At 47.1% G+C, this 22828-nt stretch overlaps 1 protein-coding gene across 3 annotated transcripts in view; it reads left to right on the forward strand.

Annotated features, from left to right (window-relative positions):
- The window catches only part of TTC7A (tetratricopeptide repeat domain 7A), a 189835-nt gene that overhangs the window by 81217 nt on the left and 85790 nt on the right, over nucleotides 1–22828 (forward strand). For all 3 annotated transcript variants that reach the window (XM_083370776.1, XM_083370778.1, XM_083370777.1), the window contains exons 13-14: nucleotides 7019–7076; nucleotides 22139–22211. In XM_083370776.1, coding sequence (XP_083226902.1) covers nucleotides 7019–7076; nucleotides 22139–22211 — 131 coding nt within the window. The remainder of the gene's footprint in view (nucleotides 1–7018; nucleotides 7077–22138; nucleotides 22212–22828) is intronic.

Raw genomic sequence — 22828 nt, forward strand, 5'->3', positions numbered from 1 at the left:
AGTGGCCAACAGGTCATGGACTGATACTGGGCTGCGGCCCACAGGTTGGGGACCCCTGTTTTAGATAATAGATGAAATTTATCTTAGCTTGAAGACAGAAATAAGTAAAGAGCCTTTGGCTAACTCCTGCAAATTAAGTTACAAAGCCAGAGGAAAAGAAGACACTTAACACAATTATGGATAATCTCTAGTATCTAAAAAAATAACCCACTGAAATTTAATTTGACATAAGGTGCCAAGAAACATTTGCAATCCAGCTTTACTCTTTTCTTCCTTCTTGATTGCTTCTTCATCTCCCACATTGCCCAACTGTCTACAGAAAGACATCTGTAATTCTCTTTTGTCCTACTTGATATCACTGACATAATCGCACTTGCAGCTTTAGTTCTAACTTCCTTAATGGTTTAGCGGCAGGAAGGACGAGGGAGGCGCGTCTTCGTTAACTAGTTTATTTAGTCAGCCCGGACAACAGAACAAGGAGAAACATGCCTTATATAGGCAGCTGCCAAACGGGGCAGCAAATCAGCTGGTTGTATTTTTCCCGCCAGTACAGGGGGCCAATCGGTCAGCTGTCTGTGCAGAATCTCCCTAGTGACAGCGCAACACATTTAGTTGGGGAGGGAATCCCGTCAGCTGGTTTTGGCGGGCGGCCGGCGTTTTGACAGCTAGCCGACGTTACTGCGCATGCGCCAATTCTGACAGCTCGCGGCTGCCGCTGGGGCTAGCCGCGGTTTTGACAGTTCGGGTCGCAACGCGCATGCGTGGCGTTTGACAGCTGTCAAACGGCCGCGTGTACTAGTAGGCCGCAGGAGCGACTGCGCGTGCGTTGCCCTATTTGACAGCTGTCAGTGCGGCCGCGTAAAAGCGGCCTATGACAGCTGTCATTATGTTTGGAGTATATTGCACCCCTTTCCCCCCCCCCTTGAACTGAACTCAAAACTTGGAGCAACTTTTAACTGGTGTTGGAACTGGTTGGCGAACTTCCGGCCCATTCGAAATCCGTCAAGTATGCTGGTGGCCTCTTCTGTCGCGTGGATCTGCGAGGTGCAGGCTCTTCTAAGGTTGCGGGGGCTTCCTCGGGGGGGATGGCCGGTGGGTCTGTATGACAAGGGATATCTTCCGGGTAGATGGTGCTGGGGGGTTCGGAATTTTCTGTCGCCGCTTCTGGTGTGGTGGTGTTGGGGGGTGACCGGGGGCGAAGCTGGTCTGCATGTCTCCTAAGTGTGAGTCCCCCGCCCACGTTAATGGTGTATGACAGGGGGCCAGTTTGATCGAGAACCACCCCCTGGGTCCATTTATCCCTTCCCCCATAACTTCGGGCCCAGACGTTCTGCCCCTGAGTGAATGTTTTGTGTGGCCGATTGTTGGTTTTTTCGGCTGCTGGCCTGTCTGGGTGCAGTCTGTCAAGTCGAGTAACCAGCCGGCGACCCCATCTTAGTTCTGCCGGGGATTTCCCGGTGGTGGACACGGGGGTGGTGTGTGCGAGGAGGAAGCGGGCGAGTCGACGGTGCCAGTTTCCGACGATCATTCTGCGCAGAGAGTCCTTGGTGGTCTTCACCATGACCTCTGCGTGGCCATTACTGGACGGGTGGAACGGGGCCGATGTTGCGTGTCTAATACAGTTCCTCCTCGTGAAGATCTGGAAGTCACGGGAGGTAAATTGAGGTCCGTTGTCAGTAATTATGACATCTGGAAGACCATGGGTTGCAAAGACTCCCCTTAATGCTTGAATGGTGGCCTCTGAGGTGTTGCTTGAAACCGGGAGAACCTCCAGCCATTTAGAGTAACTATCTACAATGATTAAAAAGGTTTGTCCCTGGAATGGTCCTGCATAATCGAGGTGGATGCGGGACCAAGGATTGGAAGTGATTTCCCATTTGTGAACTGGGGCGTGTGGAGGGGCGGGTCTGGTTTGCTGGCAGAGATAGCAGCCGGCTACATGCTGCTCGATGTCCTTGTCTAAGGATGGCCACCAGACATAACTGCGTGCCAGGGCCTTCATTCTTGAAATGCCAGGGTGACCTTCATGTAGTGTTTGGAGAACCCTGGCCCTGTGGCATGATGGGACTATTACTCTGCATCCCCAGAGGATGCAGCCTAAGTGTGTGGAAAGCTCGTGTCGTTTTGAAAAATATGGTTGGATGAGGGGGCAGGGGCAGGATGATTGCCATCCTGACGTGACCCATGAGAGTACCCTGCTGAGGGTGGGATCCCTGCTTGTGGCGTGTGCGATGTCTTTTGCTGTTACTGGGCATTCTGCGAGTTCTTGTATGGCCAGGACCTGGCCGGCTGGGGCTGGGTCTGGGTCTATTTGAGGTAATGGGAGCCTGCTGAGGCCGTCAGCATGGGGCATTTCCTTCCCAGGCTTGTAGATTAGTTGATAAGAGTAAGCAGATAGGAATGTGGTCCACCGAAGCATTCGCGGGGATAGAATTTGCGGGGTTTGGCGGTCCCATGTGAATATGCCCAGGAGAGGTTTGTGATCTGTATAGATTGTAAAAGGTCTGCCATAGAGGTAGTCATGGAATTTCTTAATTCCAGCTACTATAGCCAGGGCTTCCTTATCTATTTGCGCATAGTTGCGCTCGGTTTTGGAAAGTGTCCTAGAGTAGTATGCGATTGGGGCTTGCGTGCCATCGTTAAGGGAGTGGCTGAGGACAGCCCCGATGCCATAAGGCGAAGCATCGCAGGCGATGCATAGTGGTTTGGTTTCGTTGTAATGCAATATGGTTGTATCGCTAGAGAGTAATTGTTTTAACTGTTTGAAACTGTCGTTATGAAGTGGGGTCCACTGCCAGGGGGCTCCTTTGTCCAGGAGTCTATGGAGTGGTTCCGCTATTGTGGCTTTTCCGGGCAAAAATGAGTGGTAAAAGTTTAGGAGCCCTAGGAATGCCTGGAGCTCCGTTTTATTTTGGGGGGGGGGGGTGCGGCTTGTATTGCTTGTATTTTTGCATTGGTGGGGTGAATGCCTTTGCCGTCTATTCTGTACCCCAGGAAGTCTGCGGAGGGTACTCCAATTGAGCACTTCTCGCGTTTTAATTTTAATCCAGCTGCACGGAACCTTGTGAGGACTTCGTGCAGCCTGGTTGCTAGTGAGTGGGTGGAGTCGCCCGCGATGAGAACGTCATCAAAGTACGGGCAGACTCCAGGGATGCCTTTGAGAGTTCGTTCCATGACTTCCTGGAATATTCCAGGTGCCACGGAGATGCCAAATTGGAGGCAGTTCACTTTGAACGCCCCTCTGTGCGTCACTATGGTTTGAGCTTCTGCGGTTTCCCTGGTTACAGGGAGTTGCAGGAAAGCATGTGCCAAGTCTAATTTGGCAAAAATGGAGCCGGACCCTATTTCCGAAAGAACATCTCTTACTGATGGGACTGGGTATGCATGGGGATTGAGTGCGCGGTTGAGGGTCGCTTTATAGTCCGCGCAGATTCTCACTTCCCCGTTGGGTTTGACAGGTGTCACGATGGGGGTTTCCCAAGTTCCGCTGTCAGTGGGTTCTAGGACTCCTAATTTGAGCAAGCGGTCTAATTCCCTGTCTATTTTTGGTTTTAGGGCGAAGGGAACTTTCCTGGCTTTAATTCTAATTGGTCCGACCTCCGGTTTGAACTTGTGGTCGATGGGGGGGCCGTTGTATTTGCCCAGTGAGCCGTCAAACACATCCGCAAATTTTTTGCAGATATTTTCTAAAGAGTTGGTGTGGATGCGGTTTGTCCCTTCGAGGCGAATGCCTAGTGCCTCAAACCAATCTAACCCGATTAAGCTAGTTCTTGGTTGTTTTGTTATTTGGGCTGTTAAGTGGCCTGAGAATTTTTTAAATTCGACCTTCAGAATGGCCTGTCCCTTTAAATCTATCTGTGCCCCTTGAAAATCTGCCAGCAAGACCCTGGAGGGTTGAATGGGGATGCGGTGACTCGTTCTGTTGGCTATTCTCTGGAGTGTGTCCCCTGACAGGATGGAAACGGAGGATCCTGAGTCAACCTCCATTTCACAGGGGATTCCCTGAATTTTGACCCACGCTTTTACTTTGGCTCTGGGGATGTTGTTAGCGGGAGCTTTCGTTAGGGAGCATACGGACCCTACAACCCCCGTGGGAGGGCGGGGAGGGGCGGTCCTACCTGCGGGGATCTCATCAAGGTCGTGGAGGGTCTCCCGGTTTAGGCTGCGACAAGCTGATCGGATGTGTCCGGTCTTGCCACAGCCGTGGCACTTCGCGTTCCTAAACCTGCAGGTAGCTCTGGCATGGTTTCCGCCGCAGCTTGCACACTTCTCCCTGGCATTGGTCGGCGTTTTCTTCGCGTTGGGGGCTGTCTGTCGGTCTTGGTTGCGGGTCCTCTCCCGGCCGGCGACCATCCGGTTGAAACGGGAGAGGATTGCATCGACCCCGGAGTTAGGCTCCGAGGGTCCTTGGTCAAGCTCCTGGGCTTGATGGACGGTGGTGCCCGAGTTTTCTCCGAACGCCTCTGTCTCGTCGCGATGGCTGTCCTCGTACGCCATTATTTCTAGAGTGAGCTCTGCGAGGTCCATTGTGGGCCTCGCCACAAGCTTCCTCTGCAGACGCACATTTTGGAGACCGGCGATGACCTGATCGCGAATTCGGTCCTCCAGGTCGGGGAAATGGCACTTGCGGGCGGCGTGTCTGACGGCCGCGATGAAAGCGGTGGAGGTTTCACCTGGTTGCTGCTTCCGTCGGGCGAAGTAGAGTCGCCAATACAGCTCCGACCGCCTTGGCATGAAATGTTTGCTGAGGCGGTCAGTGAGCTCGGCATACGGTATAGTGGCGACTGGGTCCGGGCTGCAGAGGCCGACAGCGATGTCATAAACTGCCGGCCCGCTGAGGCACAGGAGCGCGGCGGCCTTGTGGCGGTCCTCCATGATTTTGTTTACGAGGAGGTACCCCTCAACCTGGCCCCAATGCGACTCCCATCCTTCGGGGTGCCGGACGTCGAACTCCCTCACGTGTCCTAGGTTTGCCATGCTGGGTCCGCGGTACTTAGGGCGCCTGGATGGTTAGCTTGTCCGGTCGGTGACTTAGCTAGTGACTTCAGCGTTTGACCGGACAGCGACTTCCAGGGCCGTGACTTCAGCTACTACCGGGATCCCATCCTCGTCGCCAGGTGGTTTAGCGGCAGGAAGGACGAGGGAGGCGCGTCTTCGTTAACTAGTTTATTTAGTCAGCCCGGACAACAGAACAAGGAGAAACATGCCTTATATAGGCAGCTGCCAAACGGGGCAGCAAATCAGCTGGTTGTATTTTTCCCGCCAGTACAGGGGGCCAATCGGTCAGCTGTCTGTGCAGAATCTCCCTAGTGACAGCGCAACACGTTTAGTTGGGGAGGGAATCCCGTCAGCTGGTTTTGGCGGGCGGCCGGCGTTTTGACAGCTAGCCGACGTTACTGCGCATGCGCCAATTCTGACAGCTCGCGGCTGCCGCTGGGGCTAGCCGCGGATTTGACAGTTCGGGTCGCAACGCGCATGCGTAAAAGCGGCCTATGACAGCTGTCATTATGTTTGGAGTATATTGCACTTAATTTATTTTTGCTTCCTATGTGGGGAAGCAAAAGGTTGGGATGATACCATGTGAAACCTGAGCTGATTTAGCTGGAGCTTCAGGAGAGCAGAAGAATGGGTGAAGATGCCATTCAGCCAACCTCTGTCATTGCTTATTTATGCTCTGGCCAGGAGCCAAAGTCTATCCCAAAAGAGTTTATCATCCCCAGAGGACATTTGTACTCTTTGACCCTTTGGCAAAGTTTTGTCCCTTCTTTCTCAAGAAGCAGACTCTTGACACGTCTTCTATATCAAGGGGACAGCAGGTGCAGTCCCTCAGCTTTCATTTTCAGGCAGCCTTCCAAGAGCTTTGCACAGATGATCATGCAGAAGTGCTGGATTCAACATCATCTTTTGAAATCTGTCTCTGGAAAATGGTTGACACATTAGATAAAGTGAGGTAAATGTTTGAGGGAGACAATTCTGTGTCCAGCTAACAACGTGTGTTAACCTGTTCACCGTAGTTCAAGCAATAATAATTAAGCACACTAAGTGCAATCAACTTAACATTTTATTAAGCCCTAAAAACTTGGAATAATAGGTAAAGTAATTTAACAGAACTACAAAGGAATTCTTAGAACAATTTAATAGGAGAGTCATTTATCCACATGCTTTGAAGAAAATGTCACCCAGAAGTCAGTTTGTTACAATGAAATCACTAAAAATTAAGCTTCAAAATCATAAAACCACCAATACTAATAACTACCTGCCCCTAGTACTAGAAAAGAAAGGATATGATCTCCTGATATGGCAAAATAAAAAGACAAAAAAATTGGATTTGTTTTCTGTTTGGGCAATGGTTTTCTGTTTTATCATCACATGACTACCATTGTGACTTTTATCAGAAGGCGATTTCACAGAGAAGATGCTATGGAAGGGAAGACTCTGCGTTTTGCTCACATGAGAAAGACCATTTGAAAAAGATCTGCCTGAGGTTACGGAATAGGATTGAGAAGAAGTGCTGTTATTCATGTTTAATGGATTGATTCTTTCACTAGGACTGGGGAGATCTAGATTATAGTCTTCTCTTGGGGCATGAAATTGGCTTGATTTTGGAGCCACCTACACTTTTGAGACGAACCATATCAAATTTGTGTGGGGGAAAATGATAGAGAGGACATTTTAAGATCCTAAATGCAGAACGGTCACACAGAAAGGAGATATTCCCTAACTCAACCCTGATATTTTATTTTTGTCCTGATACCACCTGGATAGTCTTTATAATAAAAAAGTGAATAACGGTATCTGGTACCATTGGAGAGATCAGTTTCTAAATAACTGGAAATAAGACAGGGAATATTTTTTTTCAGCAAGATTCTTGAAGGAAAAAGTCTTAAAATAAAACATAACATTCTTAAGGAAACGCTGTTTGAAGACCCATTTCAGACTGTCTGTATAACTTTTTAAGAGTAAAGAACTGTTTGAAATAATGCTTACTCTGATGTATTAATTTTTTATTGTTTTGCAGCTACCCTGAAAAGCACACAAGATGACTTGCATCAGAAAGCACTTCAGAGTTTAGAAAGGTGAGAAGAACCTGGGGGTGGGGAGAAAACCAGATCCCAGTTGGCAGAAATTTGCTTGTTTTTAGAGTTTAATCTGAAACTCGTACTACATTTCTAAATGTGTTCAAATTTTTAAGGATTTCTTTTCCCAAATCTTGATTTTTAGGTTTATAAAGAATACCTTTTTGGCAGCCAGAGGGCATATTTCTGCCCGTAGAACTGGCCAGCATAGTTTTACATGTCTCTGAGCTTCTTGGGATGCGGGAGAAGGGAATGAAGGAGGTGGCTTTAAGTGTCACACATTCTTAGACTCAGATGTAACCTCTCTATTACTGTACTATTTAGATATAATTACTGTCCCATATTACTCTTAATATTTATTTTTAGCCTTTTGACCTTTTCCTGTAAACTGTGGCTTATTTCCTTAATAGCTTAACTTCAGTTTAGAAGTGGATAAATCGTGGATGATATCAATATCCACTTTTATTCAACAGGGGGCACTGGGAGAATTCAATTAGCTCCTTGTGTTCCGAGTAGGGCACATGTATGCTTATTAGATGCAGAATTGTGTGTTAGTATTAAAAACATTAGCTTGACTGGAGATGAATAGTGGTTTTGAAAAGAGTTGAAGCCATGCCAAACAGGCATAATCTCACAGAGGTGAGTATAGAAGACCTACTTAAAATTTGTTTTTTAAACAAAAGAATTTCAGAATGTTCTGTGTAGAGAGTAGTGTTTCTGCATTAATTTAGTTATGAAGTGATCAAGGATTATGTAAATATCCTGATTTTGTACAATAAATTTTTCAGAAGTCTACAGCCTCCCTAGCGTCTTACTCTTCAATTAAACCACCTAGAACAGAGGTTTACAAACCTTTCCAGTCTCGCGGACCAGAGGGAAGGAGAGCAGCTTCAAAATTGGTCCGTGCGCATACGTGCATGCGCACGGGGCAACGCACACTGGCACAGCACTGGCAGCCCGTTTGTGCATGCAGCATGCACTGGCACTGTGCGCATGTGCAAACAGGCAGTGCAAACCTCCTGGTCTAGCGGCACATGCGCAAACAAGCTGCAGACACTGCCCCGCGCTAGCATCCCCGTTCGTGCCTGTGTGCATGTGCAAACGGGACCGCAGGCGCTAGTGCAAGTGGGGGGGGAATGCACACCCATGCATGTGTACACTGGCCAACCATTTCCACGGCCCACTGGCCAAGAGTCTGCAGCCCACTCCCGGGACGTAGACCATAGGTTGGGGACCCCTGACCTAGAAGACATCCCTTCATTGGCCTTTTCAGTGATCTAACACTAAAGCAGGTTAGAAAGAAAGAAACTGAGTGACCAAAGATTAAACCTGAGATCTTATTAGTGGAAGTCTCTGAAAATCCATATTCCACTAATGGCCCCCTCCCCCAATTTAGCAATTTTCCCATTGTGCATATAATTAAGATTTCACTAAGATTTCACAATATGGTTATTTAAGAAAATAATTTCTTGAACATTTCGTTTCCTTAGTTTAAGAACTTATAGTATAGCCCATTCTTCAGCTTCCATAATCCCCAAAAGGTAGAATCATCCAAACCACAAGAGATTTTTGGATATATGAAGAAGCTTCCTGGTTTTGCTAAGTGCTCAAATATATATAAAAAAGGGAACTGTCAATCTCCTTCATTTTTCGATAAAGTGACTAAATTAGTAGACCAGCAAAATGCTATGGACTTAGTATATTTAGACTTCAGCAAGGCATTTGATAAAGTAGACCACAACCTACTTCTTGGTAAGCTAGAAAAAGGTGGAATAGACAACATCACCACCAGATGGATCTGTAGCTGGCTGACAAACCGTACTCAATGAGTAGTCCTCAATGGCACTACATCCACATGGAGAGAAGTAAGCAGTGGGGTGCCACAAGGTTCCAGATTAGGCCCAGTACTCTTCAATATCCCTTAGAAGAGGGAATTGAAGGGGAAGCTCATTAAATTTATAGATGACACCAAACTGACAGGAGTAGCCAACACCCCAGAAGACAAACTCAGGATCCAAAAAGATCTTGACAAACTTGAACAATGGGCCCTATCCCAACAAAATGAGCTTCAATGTGGAGATAAGCAAAGTTTTACATTTAGGCAGGACAAATCAAAAGTATAAGTACAGATTGGGTGAGACCTGGCTTAAAAACAGTAAGTGTGAGAGGGACCTTGGAGTCCTAGTGGATGATTACTTGACTATGAGCCAGCAATGTGCAGCAGCAACCAAAAATGCTAATACAGTCCTGGGTGTATAAACAGAGGCATAGAATCAAGATCACGTGAAGTATTAGTACCGCTTTATAAAACCTTAGTAAGACCAGTGGTGGGATTCAAATATGTAAACAACCAGTTCTCTGTGTGAATGCTGCTTCCAGAGGTCTGTTCTGGGCCTGGCAACAAAAAATTAGCTACTGGTTCTGCTGAACTGGTGTGAACTGGCTGAATCCCACCACTGAGTAATACCACACCTGGAATACTGCAGCCAATTTTGGTCACCGTATCACAAAAAAGATGTTGACAGTTTGGAAAAAATTCAGAAAAGAACATGATAAGATGATCAAAGGCCTGGAGACTAAAACATATGAAGAACGGCTACGGAACTTGGGTTTGGCTAGTCTAAAGAAAAGAAGAAATAGGGAAGACATGATAGCAGTATTTCAGTATCTGATGGCTGCCACAAGGAAGAGGGGGTCATGTTCACCAGAACACAGAGGGAAGGATGAGAAACAATGGTTGGAAACTGATCAAAAAGAGAAGCAACCTGGAATTAAGGAGAAACTTCCTGACAGTGAGGACAATTAACCAGTGAAAGAGCTTGCCTCCAGAAATCGTGGATGCTCCATCACTGGAGATTTTTAAGAAGAGACTAGACAATTACCTGTCTGAGATGATATAGGTTCTCCTGCTTGAGCAGGGGACTGGACTAGAAGACCTCCAAGGTCCCTTCAGCTTCTGTTCTGTTATGTTCTATTCTATTCCTAACAGATTACAGATGCATAGCTTGTTGGCTCTTCTGTAACTTAATAGGACACCAGTTGTGCAGGTATGTTGTGGATGTCTTTATGTTGTTAATTAAACTGGATACCATATTTTTAAAGGAATGCGAACAAACTGGAATATGCCCAGACATAAAATGCAAAAACAGTGAGGGAAGACTGAAGCATATTTAGCCTGGGAAAAACGTTATTACGATGGGAGAGATAACTTATGTTCAAATATTTGAAAGTTGGTCACACAATTAAAGGAGCAGATTGCTATTATTTTAGAAAAAAGGATCTGAGCAAGTGAACTCAAATGACAAAAAGAGGGATTTTGCCGAATCATTGGATAGAATGACTGAGCAATATAGGCAGTTTGGCAATGTAACAAACTGTCTCAAAAGATGGACTTCCCCATATGAAAAACCCCAGGATGGCTGTCTGCCAGAACTTCTGTATCAGTTGATTCCTGCATTGTCAAGATGATTGGATAAGGTGGCCTTTGAATTTTCTTCTCTGGTTCTATGGCTTTCATTTTAATGGGACAGAGTTATATAGTACTGTATGTACACAGGTGCATCAGCTGTGCTTCCCACCACCAGTACACAAACCCTAAATCTGCATCAGCCGACACCTCCTCAACACTACATTGCAGGGCCATCTTATCCACTTCCTACGAACGTCATAGGGACCCTGAGCCTGCAAAGGCCTGCTCCTCAACATCACAACGCAGCTGTGCCTATTGTCAATGTTCCCGTAACTGCCAGGAATGAACAACAGTTTAATCGACAGCCAGCACAAGCCATAGGGACCGCGCCACAACAGAACGCTCCCGCAACATCTTTCTGCCACGTAACAGAGTGAGCGCCTGTTACTCGTCCCAGCTTCTGCCAACCTAGCAGTTCGAAAGCACGTAAAAATGCAAGTAGAAAAATAGGGACCGCTACGGTGGGAAGGTAACAGCGTTCTGTGCGCCTTTGGTGTCTAGTCATGCCGGCCACGTGACCACGGAGATGTCCCCGGACAAGCGCTGGCTCTTCGGCTTTGAAACGGAGATGGGCACCGGCCCCTAGAGTCGGAAACGACTAGCACGCATGTGCGGGGGAACCTTTACCTTTACCTTTACCTTTAATTCCTTAGAGCTAAATCCTTCAAGGAACAAACAAATTAACAAACAAAACAAAACTGGGTAGATAGAGCCAAGAGCAATTCTTCAGGGAGGTTATAGATCATGGCAGAGTGTATAGTTTGTATGTAGGACAGCACTGTTTCCCTACTAGCATGTTAGCCTGTAGGATAGCATTGTTCCAATATGTGAGGGGCTCCTATAAAGTTGAGGGATTCAAACTGTTTTTCAATGCACCAAAAGGCAAGACAATAAAAAATGGTTGGAAACTAACCAAGGAGAGAAACAACCTACTGTAGGACTATGGAGCAATTTCCTAACAGTGAGAGCAATCAACTAATGGAACAGCTTGCCTTGAGAAGTTGTGGGTGCTCCATCGCTGGAGGCTTTCAAAAAGAGATTGGACCACCATTTGTCTGAAATGGCATAGGGTCTTCTGCTCGAGCAGGGGGTTGCACTAGATGGCATCCGAGGTCCCTTCCGGCTTTATTATTCTATGTTCCATATTCTATGTTCTAGGACATCCTGGGTCCATACCTGCATCCCCAGCTAGCAGACTTCTGCTTGTTGTGGAAGTGAGCCAGTGCCAGCCTGACTGCACTACAGGGCTAGATGAACAATTAGTTTGACGACATTTCTTGAACCCAGTTTTGAATGGGAGAGGGTCTCAGTGGGCAACTTGAGATCTAACTGGGGAAATAGTCTTCTGTGAAACCTTGGATAACTGCTATCAGTTGGTTTAAACTATACATAAGCACCCCACCTGTTTGACATTATTTAAGGAATTAAATGTGTTCCCAACAACAACTGTGTTTTGTTGTTCCAGTCAAGGACACACCAGAATAGCAAAGACATTCTCTTGACCTGCTATATTACTCCAGGGACAATAGAGGTGCTAGGTCATCTGTGACCTACTAAGTGGCTGAGGCTCAGCATGCTTCAGATTACCTTCATTTCAGTCTTCAAAGAGAAAGCACTGTCAATTGTGCCGTATTGCTAGTAAATCTATTTGGTCAAGGAATTAAAGGAGGAGTTCTTGCCAATTGTTCAACAGTTGCAGAATCTGCATTCTTCTTAGTTGCACAGAGGGATTTAAGATATGATGAGAATTCTTTTTATTTGTGGTTTCTCCCTAATGGCCAGGCTTACAAGGTTAAAGAAAGGAGAATGAATGCTCAGTATGCTGGGTATGTACATACATGTTTTGAATATCTGCCTTTTTAAAAGGAGGCTGTATTTTTTCCTAAGAGCTTTGATGGGATAAGATTTAATTTAGTATAATCTGTAGATAGTGTCCATCTGTTGGAGATTCTAAAATTTGAACTAGTAGCCTTGTCTTCTTGGGGACTATCTTTTAAGGCAAGAAAAGCACAGGGATAATTTGTAACTCCAAAAAAAAAACACACAGCGAAGGAAAGCATAGCTTTTCATAATAACTGTATATTATTAAGCCCAATAACCAAAGCCAAGAAGGAAAGTTGTTTATACAGTCTTGGCAGAACAGAGAAGTGTGAGGTTAAACCTGCCTCTTGGGCAGAAGATTCCCTAGGCATGACCAGAAGAACAATATGCTTTTTGTACCATCAATAGTTGTTTAAGAAAAGGATAATTTTTGGTGATGCCATTGGTGTCATGGTTCCGACAGATGAAACTCTCAGATGAAAGAACTTCGAGGCATTGTTTACCTTAAAGCAGTGTTTTTTTTGTAAAATAAAAAGGTGCCGGAACTCACAGATGCCATACAATTGCATATAATAAAATGGCGGACGTGCGGGCGGATCGGTTTGAGTGAGCTCTGCAAGTCTCGGAAAAATAGGTGTCCTAGGAGCCCCCCAGGGGTGTTTACACCCTCTGGGTTGGGGGGATAGTGAGCGCAATAGTTTAGGCAGCTGAAGGAGGAAGGTTTTGGACTCCGTTAGCTGCCAGCCCTGCCGTTTTCAGCTGGATGTTGGGGGCGCTTACCTGCTCCCTCGGGCGTTTTTCGGGCCGTTTTCGCGAGCCTGGTGGTTGCGGCGGCCGGCGGCTTCGGCGGCGGCGTCCTCGGCGATGGCGGACCCGGCGTTCACGGGAGGTCCCTGGCTGCTGGCGGCCTTGGTGGCCTTGGCGGAGGCGTTTCGGGCCGTTCCGGGCCGCTTCTGTGGCCGGATTGGTCTTCCGCGGCTCTCCCTCGGCTGTGGCGGCGGCGGCGTTGCTGGTTCGTTCCGGGGACGACGGGGACGGCGGCGGCGGCGGCGGCGTTCTCCGGGGCCGTTTTGGGCCTGCCTTTCCATCGGCCGTTTGCTGGGTGTCCTCGGCGGTTGCGGAGCCGGCCTTCGGATGGTCCCTTGCCTCTGGCGGCTTCGGTGGAGGCGTTTCGGGCCGTTCGGGCCGCTTCTGTGGTCGGCCTGGTCTCCCTCGGCTGTGGCGGCGGCGGCGTTCCTGGCTCGCTCGGATGGCGACGGGGATGGCGGCGGCGGCGGCGTTGTGCCGGGGCCGCTTTAGGCCTCCCTTTCCATCGAATGTTTATTATTCTCGGCTCCATCAGCGTCCTGGCGGCGGCAGCAATGGCGGTGGCGTCTGCAGCAATACTCCGGTGGTGGCGGTCGCCCTGGTGGCTCAGCGGCGACGCTGTAATCAACTTATTGTTTCCTCTGCTTGCTTTGCTCTTTCTGGATGGCCTGGTACTCTTACTGCTGTTGGTGGCCTCGAGGGTTCCTGGGCTAGCCGGTTAATGCCGGTGGATCCCAGTGGAGCCCAGTGGTCCCTTGAAAGATCTATGTTTCCCGTGACACCAGTTGTGACTCTGGTTGGTGCCATCGGATTTGTGGACCTAAAAGAATTAGATAACTTGGAAGACCCCAATGACTGCAGGATTGGCCATGATAAACTTTTTCGAAGGACAGAGCAGCGGAGGATTTGGCCACCTAGTATTGCAGACTTTGATGATGTATTATATTATCTTATCCCTGCCTTCGGACTGTTCTTTATTGCCATTCACATATCGGCCCCAAAGGATTCAGAGTTCCCTGGGTATTGGCCACAGTGAGAGGGTGGCCTGAACTTACATCTGCTGCCCCTAGAGGTGAGAGCTCTAGGGGTCATGCTGTACCCAGGATGGATGTTTCGGACTATTCCCCCCTGGTATAGGCTTTCCAACTGTCGTGAGAGGGCGGTGGTTGGCCTGTCTTGGGGTGACACCCAGCTGAGTGGCAGTGGCTGGGTGGAGGCTCGGGACATCTACTTGCTCTCTGTTTGGTTCCTCCTTAAATCAATTGATTATGGACTGCCTATATCTGGACTGCTTTATGCCTTGTTTGAGGTACTCCTCTACGGACTTGCTCGCCCTCAGGGGTGCTCCCCCCTCCTGGAGGCGGCCCGCCTTTCCAGCCGAGTATAATCTCGAGGAAGGTCCCATCTATTGGGATCCTGAGAGATGGCCGGGCACGGTTACGGACCTCCGACGTAGACCTAACAGGAGGTCTTTGATTTGTTTTCTGTCAAAATTTTTTTGGGGGTTAGGGAGGAGGGAGGGTTCTTTTCTTGGTTGTTTGGACGAGGGGGGCAGTCCATCTACCGTTGTTCAGGCTAGTGCTGAGGCTGATCGCGATGGGGAGGAGCGGGGGTCGGCTGCTTCTGGGGCTCCAGGGCCAGTCGTGGGATTGCCCATTCCCACGACGATAGGGAATGGCAGCAGGTGTAGGAACAGAGGGCCGTATCGGTCTCAGGGAAGGCCTCTCCGCTGCTTACAAGCGGTGAGGCACTCCGACCCTCTGGTTCCGCCCCGAGGTCCCGGGAGTGAGGATGTGCAGCCTCCTGAGCTCCGGCTGGTGTATTTGAATGCCAGGTCGGTCGTTAATAAGGCTCCTCTCGTTCGAGACTTGGTCGAGGGTGAGCAGGCTGACCTGGCTTGCATCTCGGAGACCTGGTTGGGCCCAGAGGGCGGTGTTCCTCTGGTTGATCTTTGCCCACCAGGTTTCCGAGTGCTGCACCGGCCTCGGGCTCAGGGTAGGGGTGGGGGAGTGGCAGTTGTTGTGAGGGAGACCTTGTGTCCGCGGGAGGCCACCGTTCCCCAGACAGTCGGGTGTGAGTCTCTCTTTTTGAGATGCGGCCCTGGTGCGCAGTTGGGCTTGCTGCTGGTGTACCTTTCGCCTAGTCACGCAGCAGCAGCCCTGCCTGAGCTGCTTGATGTCCTCTCGGGGCTGGTGGTTGAGTTCCCGAAACTTATAGTTTTGGGGGACTTCAACCTACCATCGCTGGGAGGATCATCTGAGTTAGCTCGGGAGTTCATGGCCTCCATGACGGCCATGGACCTGACGCAAGTAATTACGGGACCGACTCATGAAGGAGGCCACACCCTTGACCTTGTTTTCTTGTCTGGACGGTGGTTAGATGATCTTGGTGGGGGCTCTCCAATTATTATGCCCCTGTCATGGACCGATCATCATCTCCTGCGGCTGGTCTTCCGTTTTGCCACCCCCCGCCGTGGGTGTTTGGAACCACTCAAATGGTACCGCCCCAGACGCTTAATGGATCCCCAAAGGTTCCAGGCGGCGCTGGGGTCCCCACCTGCCTCCCTCACTCACAGCTCGGCCGAGGCCCTAGTGGAGGCCTGGGAAAGGACGGCCACTGAGGCCCTTGACCGAGTTGTACCCTTGCGGCCCCTGACCCGGTGCAGATCCCGTCGGGCTCCATGGTTTTCTGCGGAGCTCCGGGAGATGAAGCGTCGGAGACGGGGCCTAGAGAGCGGTTGGAGGTCCAGCCGATCCGAACCCGACCGATTGCGACTAAGAGCCTATATTAGGTCTTATCTCGCTGCAATTAGGGAGGCGAGGTCTAACCACTTCGCCACCCTTATTGCGTCCGCAGATAATCGCCCGGCCGCCCTGTTTAGGGTGACTCGCTCCCTCCTAAATCAGGAGGTGAGGGAGGATCCCTTGCAGGGACGTGCCGAGGAGTTTAACCAACATCTGTCGGACAAAATCGCTCGGATTCGGACCGGTTTGGACTCTGACTGGGCAGAGTCTGACGATCAGGACGCGGGTGGTCTTGTCGATACCATCTGGGAGGAGTTTGATTCTGTAACTCCGGAGGAAGTGGACAGGATCATGGGGAGGCTGAGCACCACCACATGTTTACTGGACCCGTGCCCTTCCTGGCTGGTTTATGCAGCCCGGGAGAGGACACGCAGCTGGTTCCAGGCAGTTATATCGGCCTCTTTGAGTGAGGGTATCTTCCCCGCCGTCTTGAAGGAGGCGGTGGTGAGGCCTCTCCTCAAGAAGCCTGTCCTGGACCCGGCTGTATTGAACAACTTTCGTCCTGTCTCCAACCTTCGCTTTCTTGCGAAGGTTGTTGAGAGTGTGGTGGCGCATCAGCTCCCTTTGGTCCTGGATGAAGCGGATTATCTAGACCCGTACCAATCGGGTTTCAGGCCCGGGTACAGCACGGAGACGGCATTGGTCGCGCTGGTGAATGATCTCTGGAGGGCTCGGGACAGGGGGCATTCCTCTGTCCTAGTCCTATTAGACCTCTCGGCGGCTTTCGATACCAACGACCATGGTATCTTGCTGCGGCGTCTCAGGGGATTGGGAGTGGGAGGCACAGTTTTACAGTGGTTCTCCTCCTATCTCTTGGGACGTTCGCAGTCGGTGTTGGCAGGGGGGCAGAGGTCGACCGCGAGGTCTCTCATTTGTGGAGTTCCTCAGGGGTCGGTCCTCTCGCCTCTCCTGTTCAACATCTACATGAAGCCGCTGGGTGAGATCATTCGTGGCTTTGGAGTTGGGTATCATCAGTACGCTGATGATACCCAACTTTTCTTTTCGACCCCAAACCACCCCAGTGATGCCCTCAACGTGATGTCCCGTTGCCTGGAGGCGGTTCGGGTCTGGATGGGGAGGAACAGACTCCAGCTCAACCCCGACAAGACTGAGTGGCTTTGCATACCTTCGTCCCGGGTTTATTCGGACATTCCACCTCTAGTTATGGGGGGTGAACTATTACCCCCCGTAGATAGGGCTCGCAACTTGGGGGTCCTCCTAGATTCACGGCTCACTTTGGAAGACCATATAGGAGCCGTGACTAGGGGGGCCTTCGCACAGGTTCGCCTGGTGCGTCAGTTGCGGCCCTATCTTAGCCGGGACGATTTATGCACGGTCACTCATGCGCTCGTGTCCTCTCGTCTGGACTACTGCAACGCTCTCTACATGGGGCTGCCCTTGAGGACTACTCGGAAGCTCCAACTGGTACAGAATGCAGCTGCGAGAGTGGTGTTGGGAGTCTCCCGATACTCCCACGTTACGCCTCTGCTCCGTGAGCTGCATTGGTTGCCAGTTGTCTTCCGGGTGAGATTCAAGGTACTGGTAACGGTATTTAAAGCACTCCATGGCATGGGGCCGGAGTACCTCAGGGAACATCTGCTGCCGGCATCAAGCTCCCTGCGCCCTGTGCGTTCCCACAGAGAGGGCCTCCTCAGGGTGCCACCGATCAGAGAATGTCGATTGGTGGCCCCCAGGGGGAGATCCTTCTCTGTGGGCGCTCCGGAGCTGTGGAATCAGCTACCGGTTGAGCTCCGGATGGCGCCCGATCTTCGCTCCTTTCGTCGCGATCTTAAGACATTTCTGTTTGTACAAGCCGGCCTAGCCTGAGGGGGAGTGTTGGGGTTATTTTATTTTTTGTTTTTTAACTTTTCTGGGGGTTTTTAGTGTTGTATTTATATTGTTTTTAACTAGGGCAATTTGTTTAATCTTTTTTAATGTTTGTATTCACTATTTTATTCTGCCCTGTGAACCGCCCTGAGTCCTCAGGGAGAAGGGCGGTATATAAATGTTATTAAATTAAATTAAATTAAATTAAACCCGCCTTGCCTACCCTACAAGGTTCCATCCAAAAAAGCTGCTGGAACTCCGTTCTGAGCGTTCTATGAGAAAAAAAGCCCTGCCTTAAAGAATCTTTATTTGAGTAGCATAGCAAAGAGTACATAGGCAAAGCCAAAATCTGAATTCCCCTCCCCTGAGCACATAGTATCAAGCACAATTCCCTCCTCTAATTAACAGTCATAAATCACATTCTCCAATTAGTTTGAAATTCAGGCTTTCCCTCCAGTTCTCCAACCTGCCATTTCTTATCATCTCTTATTTGGTTCTCACACTAGTTACAATATTGTTACTATGTCTAACTAAACTCCTGTGCACATTACTTTTCCTTTCCCCCAGTATCATCTAATTCTAACTCTAATTCTAAGAGTAAAATATAAGAAGGAAAATGGCTGCATCTCCATATGTTGTCAAAGCAAGAACATCCGATGTTGATAATTGGTTTGGGTAATGCTGCTCTAGAGTAGGAAAAAAATCACCTGTTGACATTTGTTGCTTTACACAGTTATTGAAAGCAGTAAAAACCTGACCCTATCATGAACGTGGTAATAATCACTTCATATTCAGTTAAATTAGAATGACTCTTTTTCAGATTTTTTAAAACCAAGACATTCTCTTTAATATCAGGAGAATAGTATCATAGTATGAATGCACCCGTTCTAAATTGCTCAGAGCAATATCATTAAAGGCATTTGAAGTTTTGAAGTGCCTTCCCTCCTTCTATGTCTATGTCAAAGATTTAATCTTGACTATAATTTGCCTGCCAATTGGCATTCAACTAGCATATTATCGGGGGCTTGAGCTGAGCATCTCTCTGTTTGAAACATGAATAATATTTTAGAATTAGAATCATAGCAAGGAAAATATGTAAAGAATCAAAACATTATTTTCTATCAAATGGTCTTTGCACTGTAGTTCTACTTCTCTTCTTAATTGTGCTGGGGTGAGGGTGATGGGGAACTCTGTGTGATTGGCTAATAATTTAAATCCATCTTAAAATTATAAGAAAGGAAGATGAGGCAAGAGCCTTGAAATTGCCTGTCTGAATCTGCCAACTTAAAAAAGGTAAAAAGTTCAAGACAGGTGTCTCAGGATTCTTGCCTTCAGTCTTGGCAGATTTATAATTGAGACAGACAATTTTCAGAACATGGTGCCAGTGCCTTCCATGTCCAGGGCTAACAATTGAATAGCAAGAAGTCTGTTACCACAGAAGGCTGAGAGGAGGGCATTGAAACCCTTAAAACAGGGGTCTTCAAACTTGGCCCTTTTATGACTTGTGGACTTCAACTCCCAGAATTCCTCAGGCAGCATTCCTGGCTGAGGAATTCTGGAAGCCACAAGTCATAAAAGGGCCAAGTTTGAAGACCCCTGCCTTACAACTAGTATATCAAAGAGGCTGAATTGCTAGATAGTGCAGTAGCTCTTTTTGTTATTAACACTTCTGGTATCTCCAGTAAAAATAAGATAGCTATCTGAATACTGTCCATAACTCTTCTACTGATAGCTCCAGCAGGCTGGTTGAAGATCTAAAGGAGAGTTATCATCATTTCTCTGTTAGCACCATCAGGGGGTATCACAGTGTTCACTTGTTCACAATATTCCGTGCTATATCCAAATGTTTTGAATTTCTAGCTAGATAATTATTCTTAAACTTGGGTCTGTGCATATCAGTTGACATATCTGGTTTTAATGCAAATCTCTCTCCCCTTTTTTTGGGGGGATGCTGTAATAGCTACAGTATTAGGTATTAGGTATATTATCCCTAATACAGTATTAGGTATTATCCCTAATATCCCTCACTAGGAAATATTGAGAAAGTATCTCTGATGCATGGAGAAGAAAGTCAAATCTTTCAAAGACAAGGACACTCCACTTTTGTATTGCTGAGAAGAAAACTCTATGTATCATTTTCAGAAATTTGGGTGCCAGATGCAGAGACTCTCAAGGTCAGGTAGCAACCTCCTAGTTACTGGAGAAGATCAAAAGTTTTACACGTATGCACTCTTAGGAGGGGGAATAGGAGGCAGGTCACAAAATGTATGCCGTAACATACGAACTTGCATCAGACATTACAAACACATAACAGTATAATTTGTGTCATGACATGACCATACTGTACATATGTTATCATTTTGAAGTTCTGGCAGGGATGATGCAGTCAGACCAAAGCCATAGAAGAGTCTGGTCACTTTTGCAGCCGGTACTGAAAGAGGAGTTATATGATCTACAAGGATAAATGCAACTGGAATATGAAATAAGAGATAATCAAAGAAAGCCTGAAATTGTCAAAGCAGAAAGAATATGTACTAAATTCAATATCTTAGCATAAGTGAACTTAGGTACAGTGGAATATGTCAGAATAAGTGACTATCTAATAACTGTGCTACACAAATATGTACTCCTATTGATGACTCAAGGGAGCCATCCATTGCAGGACCTAATAGCAAATTGTAAGAGGTGCCAAATATAGTGTCAAGAAACGATGTACAGCTTTTAATGGGTACTTAGAATGTAAATGTTGGAAAAATACAGAACCTGAAATCAAAGGAAGATTTGGATTGGTTAAGCAAAATAATTCAGGAGATCCTAACCTGATTTAGGCCTGCTATACTTGGTTCAGGAGATCAAAGGCTCTGATATTTAGAGAGCAACTACAGTTCTTGTAGCAATATGAATTTTTAAAGACTACCTGTGATTTTCAGTCTGCAAATTCCTAGCATTTGACTTCAGCTCATTGCTTAACCTCAGTTTTGCCTACTTTGGAGATTATTTCTCATTAAGCTTTCTTTGATATCATGAATTTGAACTGGATTTGCTTGATAGATTTATTGTAGCAATAACCAGATACAAGAACCAGCTAGGTGTAGTGGGTAAGATCATCAGAGTAGAAACTGGGAGACCATGAGTTCTAGTTTTACTCTAGATTCAAAACCAACTGGGTGACCTTGGGTCAGCCTAGGAAGGAGGCAAGGGCAAACCACTTCTGAAATTTTGCCAAAAAAACTGCCAGGCTGCCTTTATTATTTGGGTTCTGTTTACGTTTGACAGCCTTTAACAGCAAACAAGAACCTCCATTATATCATCTCACAGCTACGCTTTTCAGTATCAGAGCATATTGATGATACCTTACCCTAAGCCAATTGAAATGTCACCTGAACCAGTGCACCTAGAGATTACCAGAATATCCTTGAAAGACCCTTTGCATTCTTGAAAGACCTATGCATTATTATTCCAGATGGTGGACATTTATCCATGCAATCATGTCACAAGAGATTGAACCTGAGATTATAGCATCTATTCCACTAACATTCCTTTATTACAGAGGGATGTAAGCAGCGTGGTGGATAAAATCCACCAACAGCTCATAGCTATGACAGCTATCTGGTACATCCATATTTATTTATTTATTTATTTATTTATTTAATTTATATATGGAGGCAGTGTAACATTCAAGTCTGGTTGCCAAAGGGGGACCTCACATTTTACCTCTGAACTTTGCAGAACACTAATTTTTGTATGAAAGAGTTATGATTTTTAGGTTTATCTATCTCTATCAGGACCCTTTTTCATGCTTTAATATTCAGGTGATACATGTTATTGTTTGTTTGTTCACACACACACATTCATTTCTACTTTCCTTTAGGACTTGCAAGCATTCATGGACTTCCTGATACCACCACATTTAATTCTCACAGCTGATTTAATTGACTAACCATCTATCAGGGCTGATGCCATATATACTTCAAAGAATTTCATGGTTGAGTAGGCTCTTGAATCTGAATCTTCCTAGCCCTAGAAGTTTACCCATGTACATTCATTAGGTCGCACATACCACAGTTGCTCAGTGCCACAGAGCTTGATGAAACTTAGTTCTCTGATATAAATTTTAGGTTTTTTCTGCTTTCCCAAATGGGCTTTTCAGATCAGATATTTTTTCTGATGCAATTTGTGAAGCTTTAATGAAGTATCACTATATAATAAGCCCTCACTCCATTAAAATGAGTGGTCCTACTTCGTGGTTGATTGTACGAGTTTTCATCTATCCCTGGTAAATTTATGGTAAATAATTTTTGCAGTGCTGCATAAGCTAAATTTGTGTTTTACAGAGCTCATCACTTGGCACCTGAAGACCACCAAATTATCCTCTACATCTCATTGCAGCTGGCTCTTATTAGGCAGGTAGGTATAATTTCTTCAGCATAGATTTTTACCCTGGTCTTTCTTCAGGGTGCTTCAATACTTTTTAGGCCCATTATTGCACAAGAGCCTTGGTGGAGCAGTGGGCTAATGCCTCCTTAAGTAACACCAGCTGCCTGCAATTAGTGCAGGTTCTCATCCCACCAGGCTCAAGGTTGACTCAGCCTTCCGAGGTAGGTAAAATGAGGACCCAGATTGTTGGGGGCAATAAGCTGACTTTGTAATAATGCCGCTTGGGGTGTGTGTGAAAGCCCTAATAAGCAGGCATATACATAGAATGAAGGCTACTGCTAAGCTTGTAAGCCGCCTTGAGTCTTCGGAGAAGGGCGGGATATAAATGGAATTAAAATTAAAAAATTAAAAAATATTGCTATTTACATATATTTTGCTAACTTTCTGATGCTTGAATTATAATTTTATTAAGTCTCTTCTTATGCATATTTATGGAACACATAAAATGACTGGAAAAGCTTCTAGATGAGAGTGGGCAACTTGTGGTCCTTCAGATGTTGCTGGACTATATTTTATACTATTCTTCACCATTGGCCATTGTTATTGAAGCTCCTTGAGATCCGAGGTTCACTGGAGTGGAAAGATCA

The sequence above is a fragment of the Vipera ursinii genome, assembly GCF_947247035.1.
Source record: "Vipera ursinii genome assembly, chromosome: 1".
NCBI classification, from domain to species: Eukaryota; Metazoa; Chordata; class Lepidosauria; order Squamata; family Viperidae; genus Vipera; species Vipera ursinii.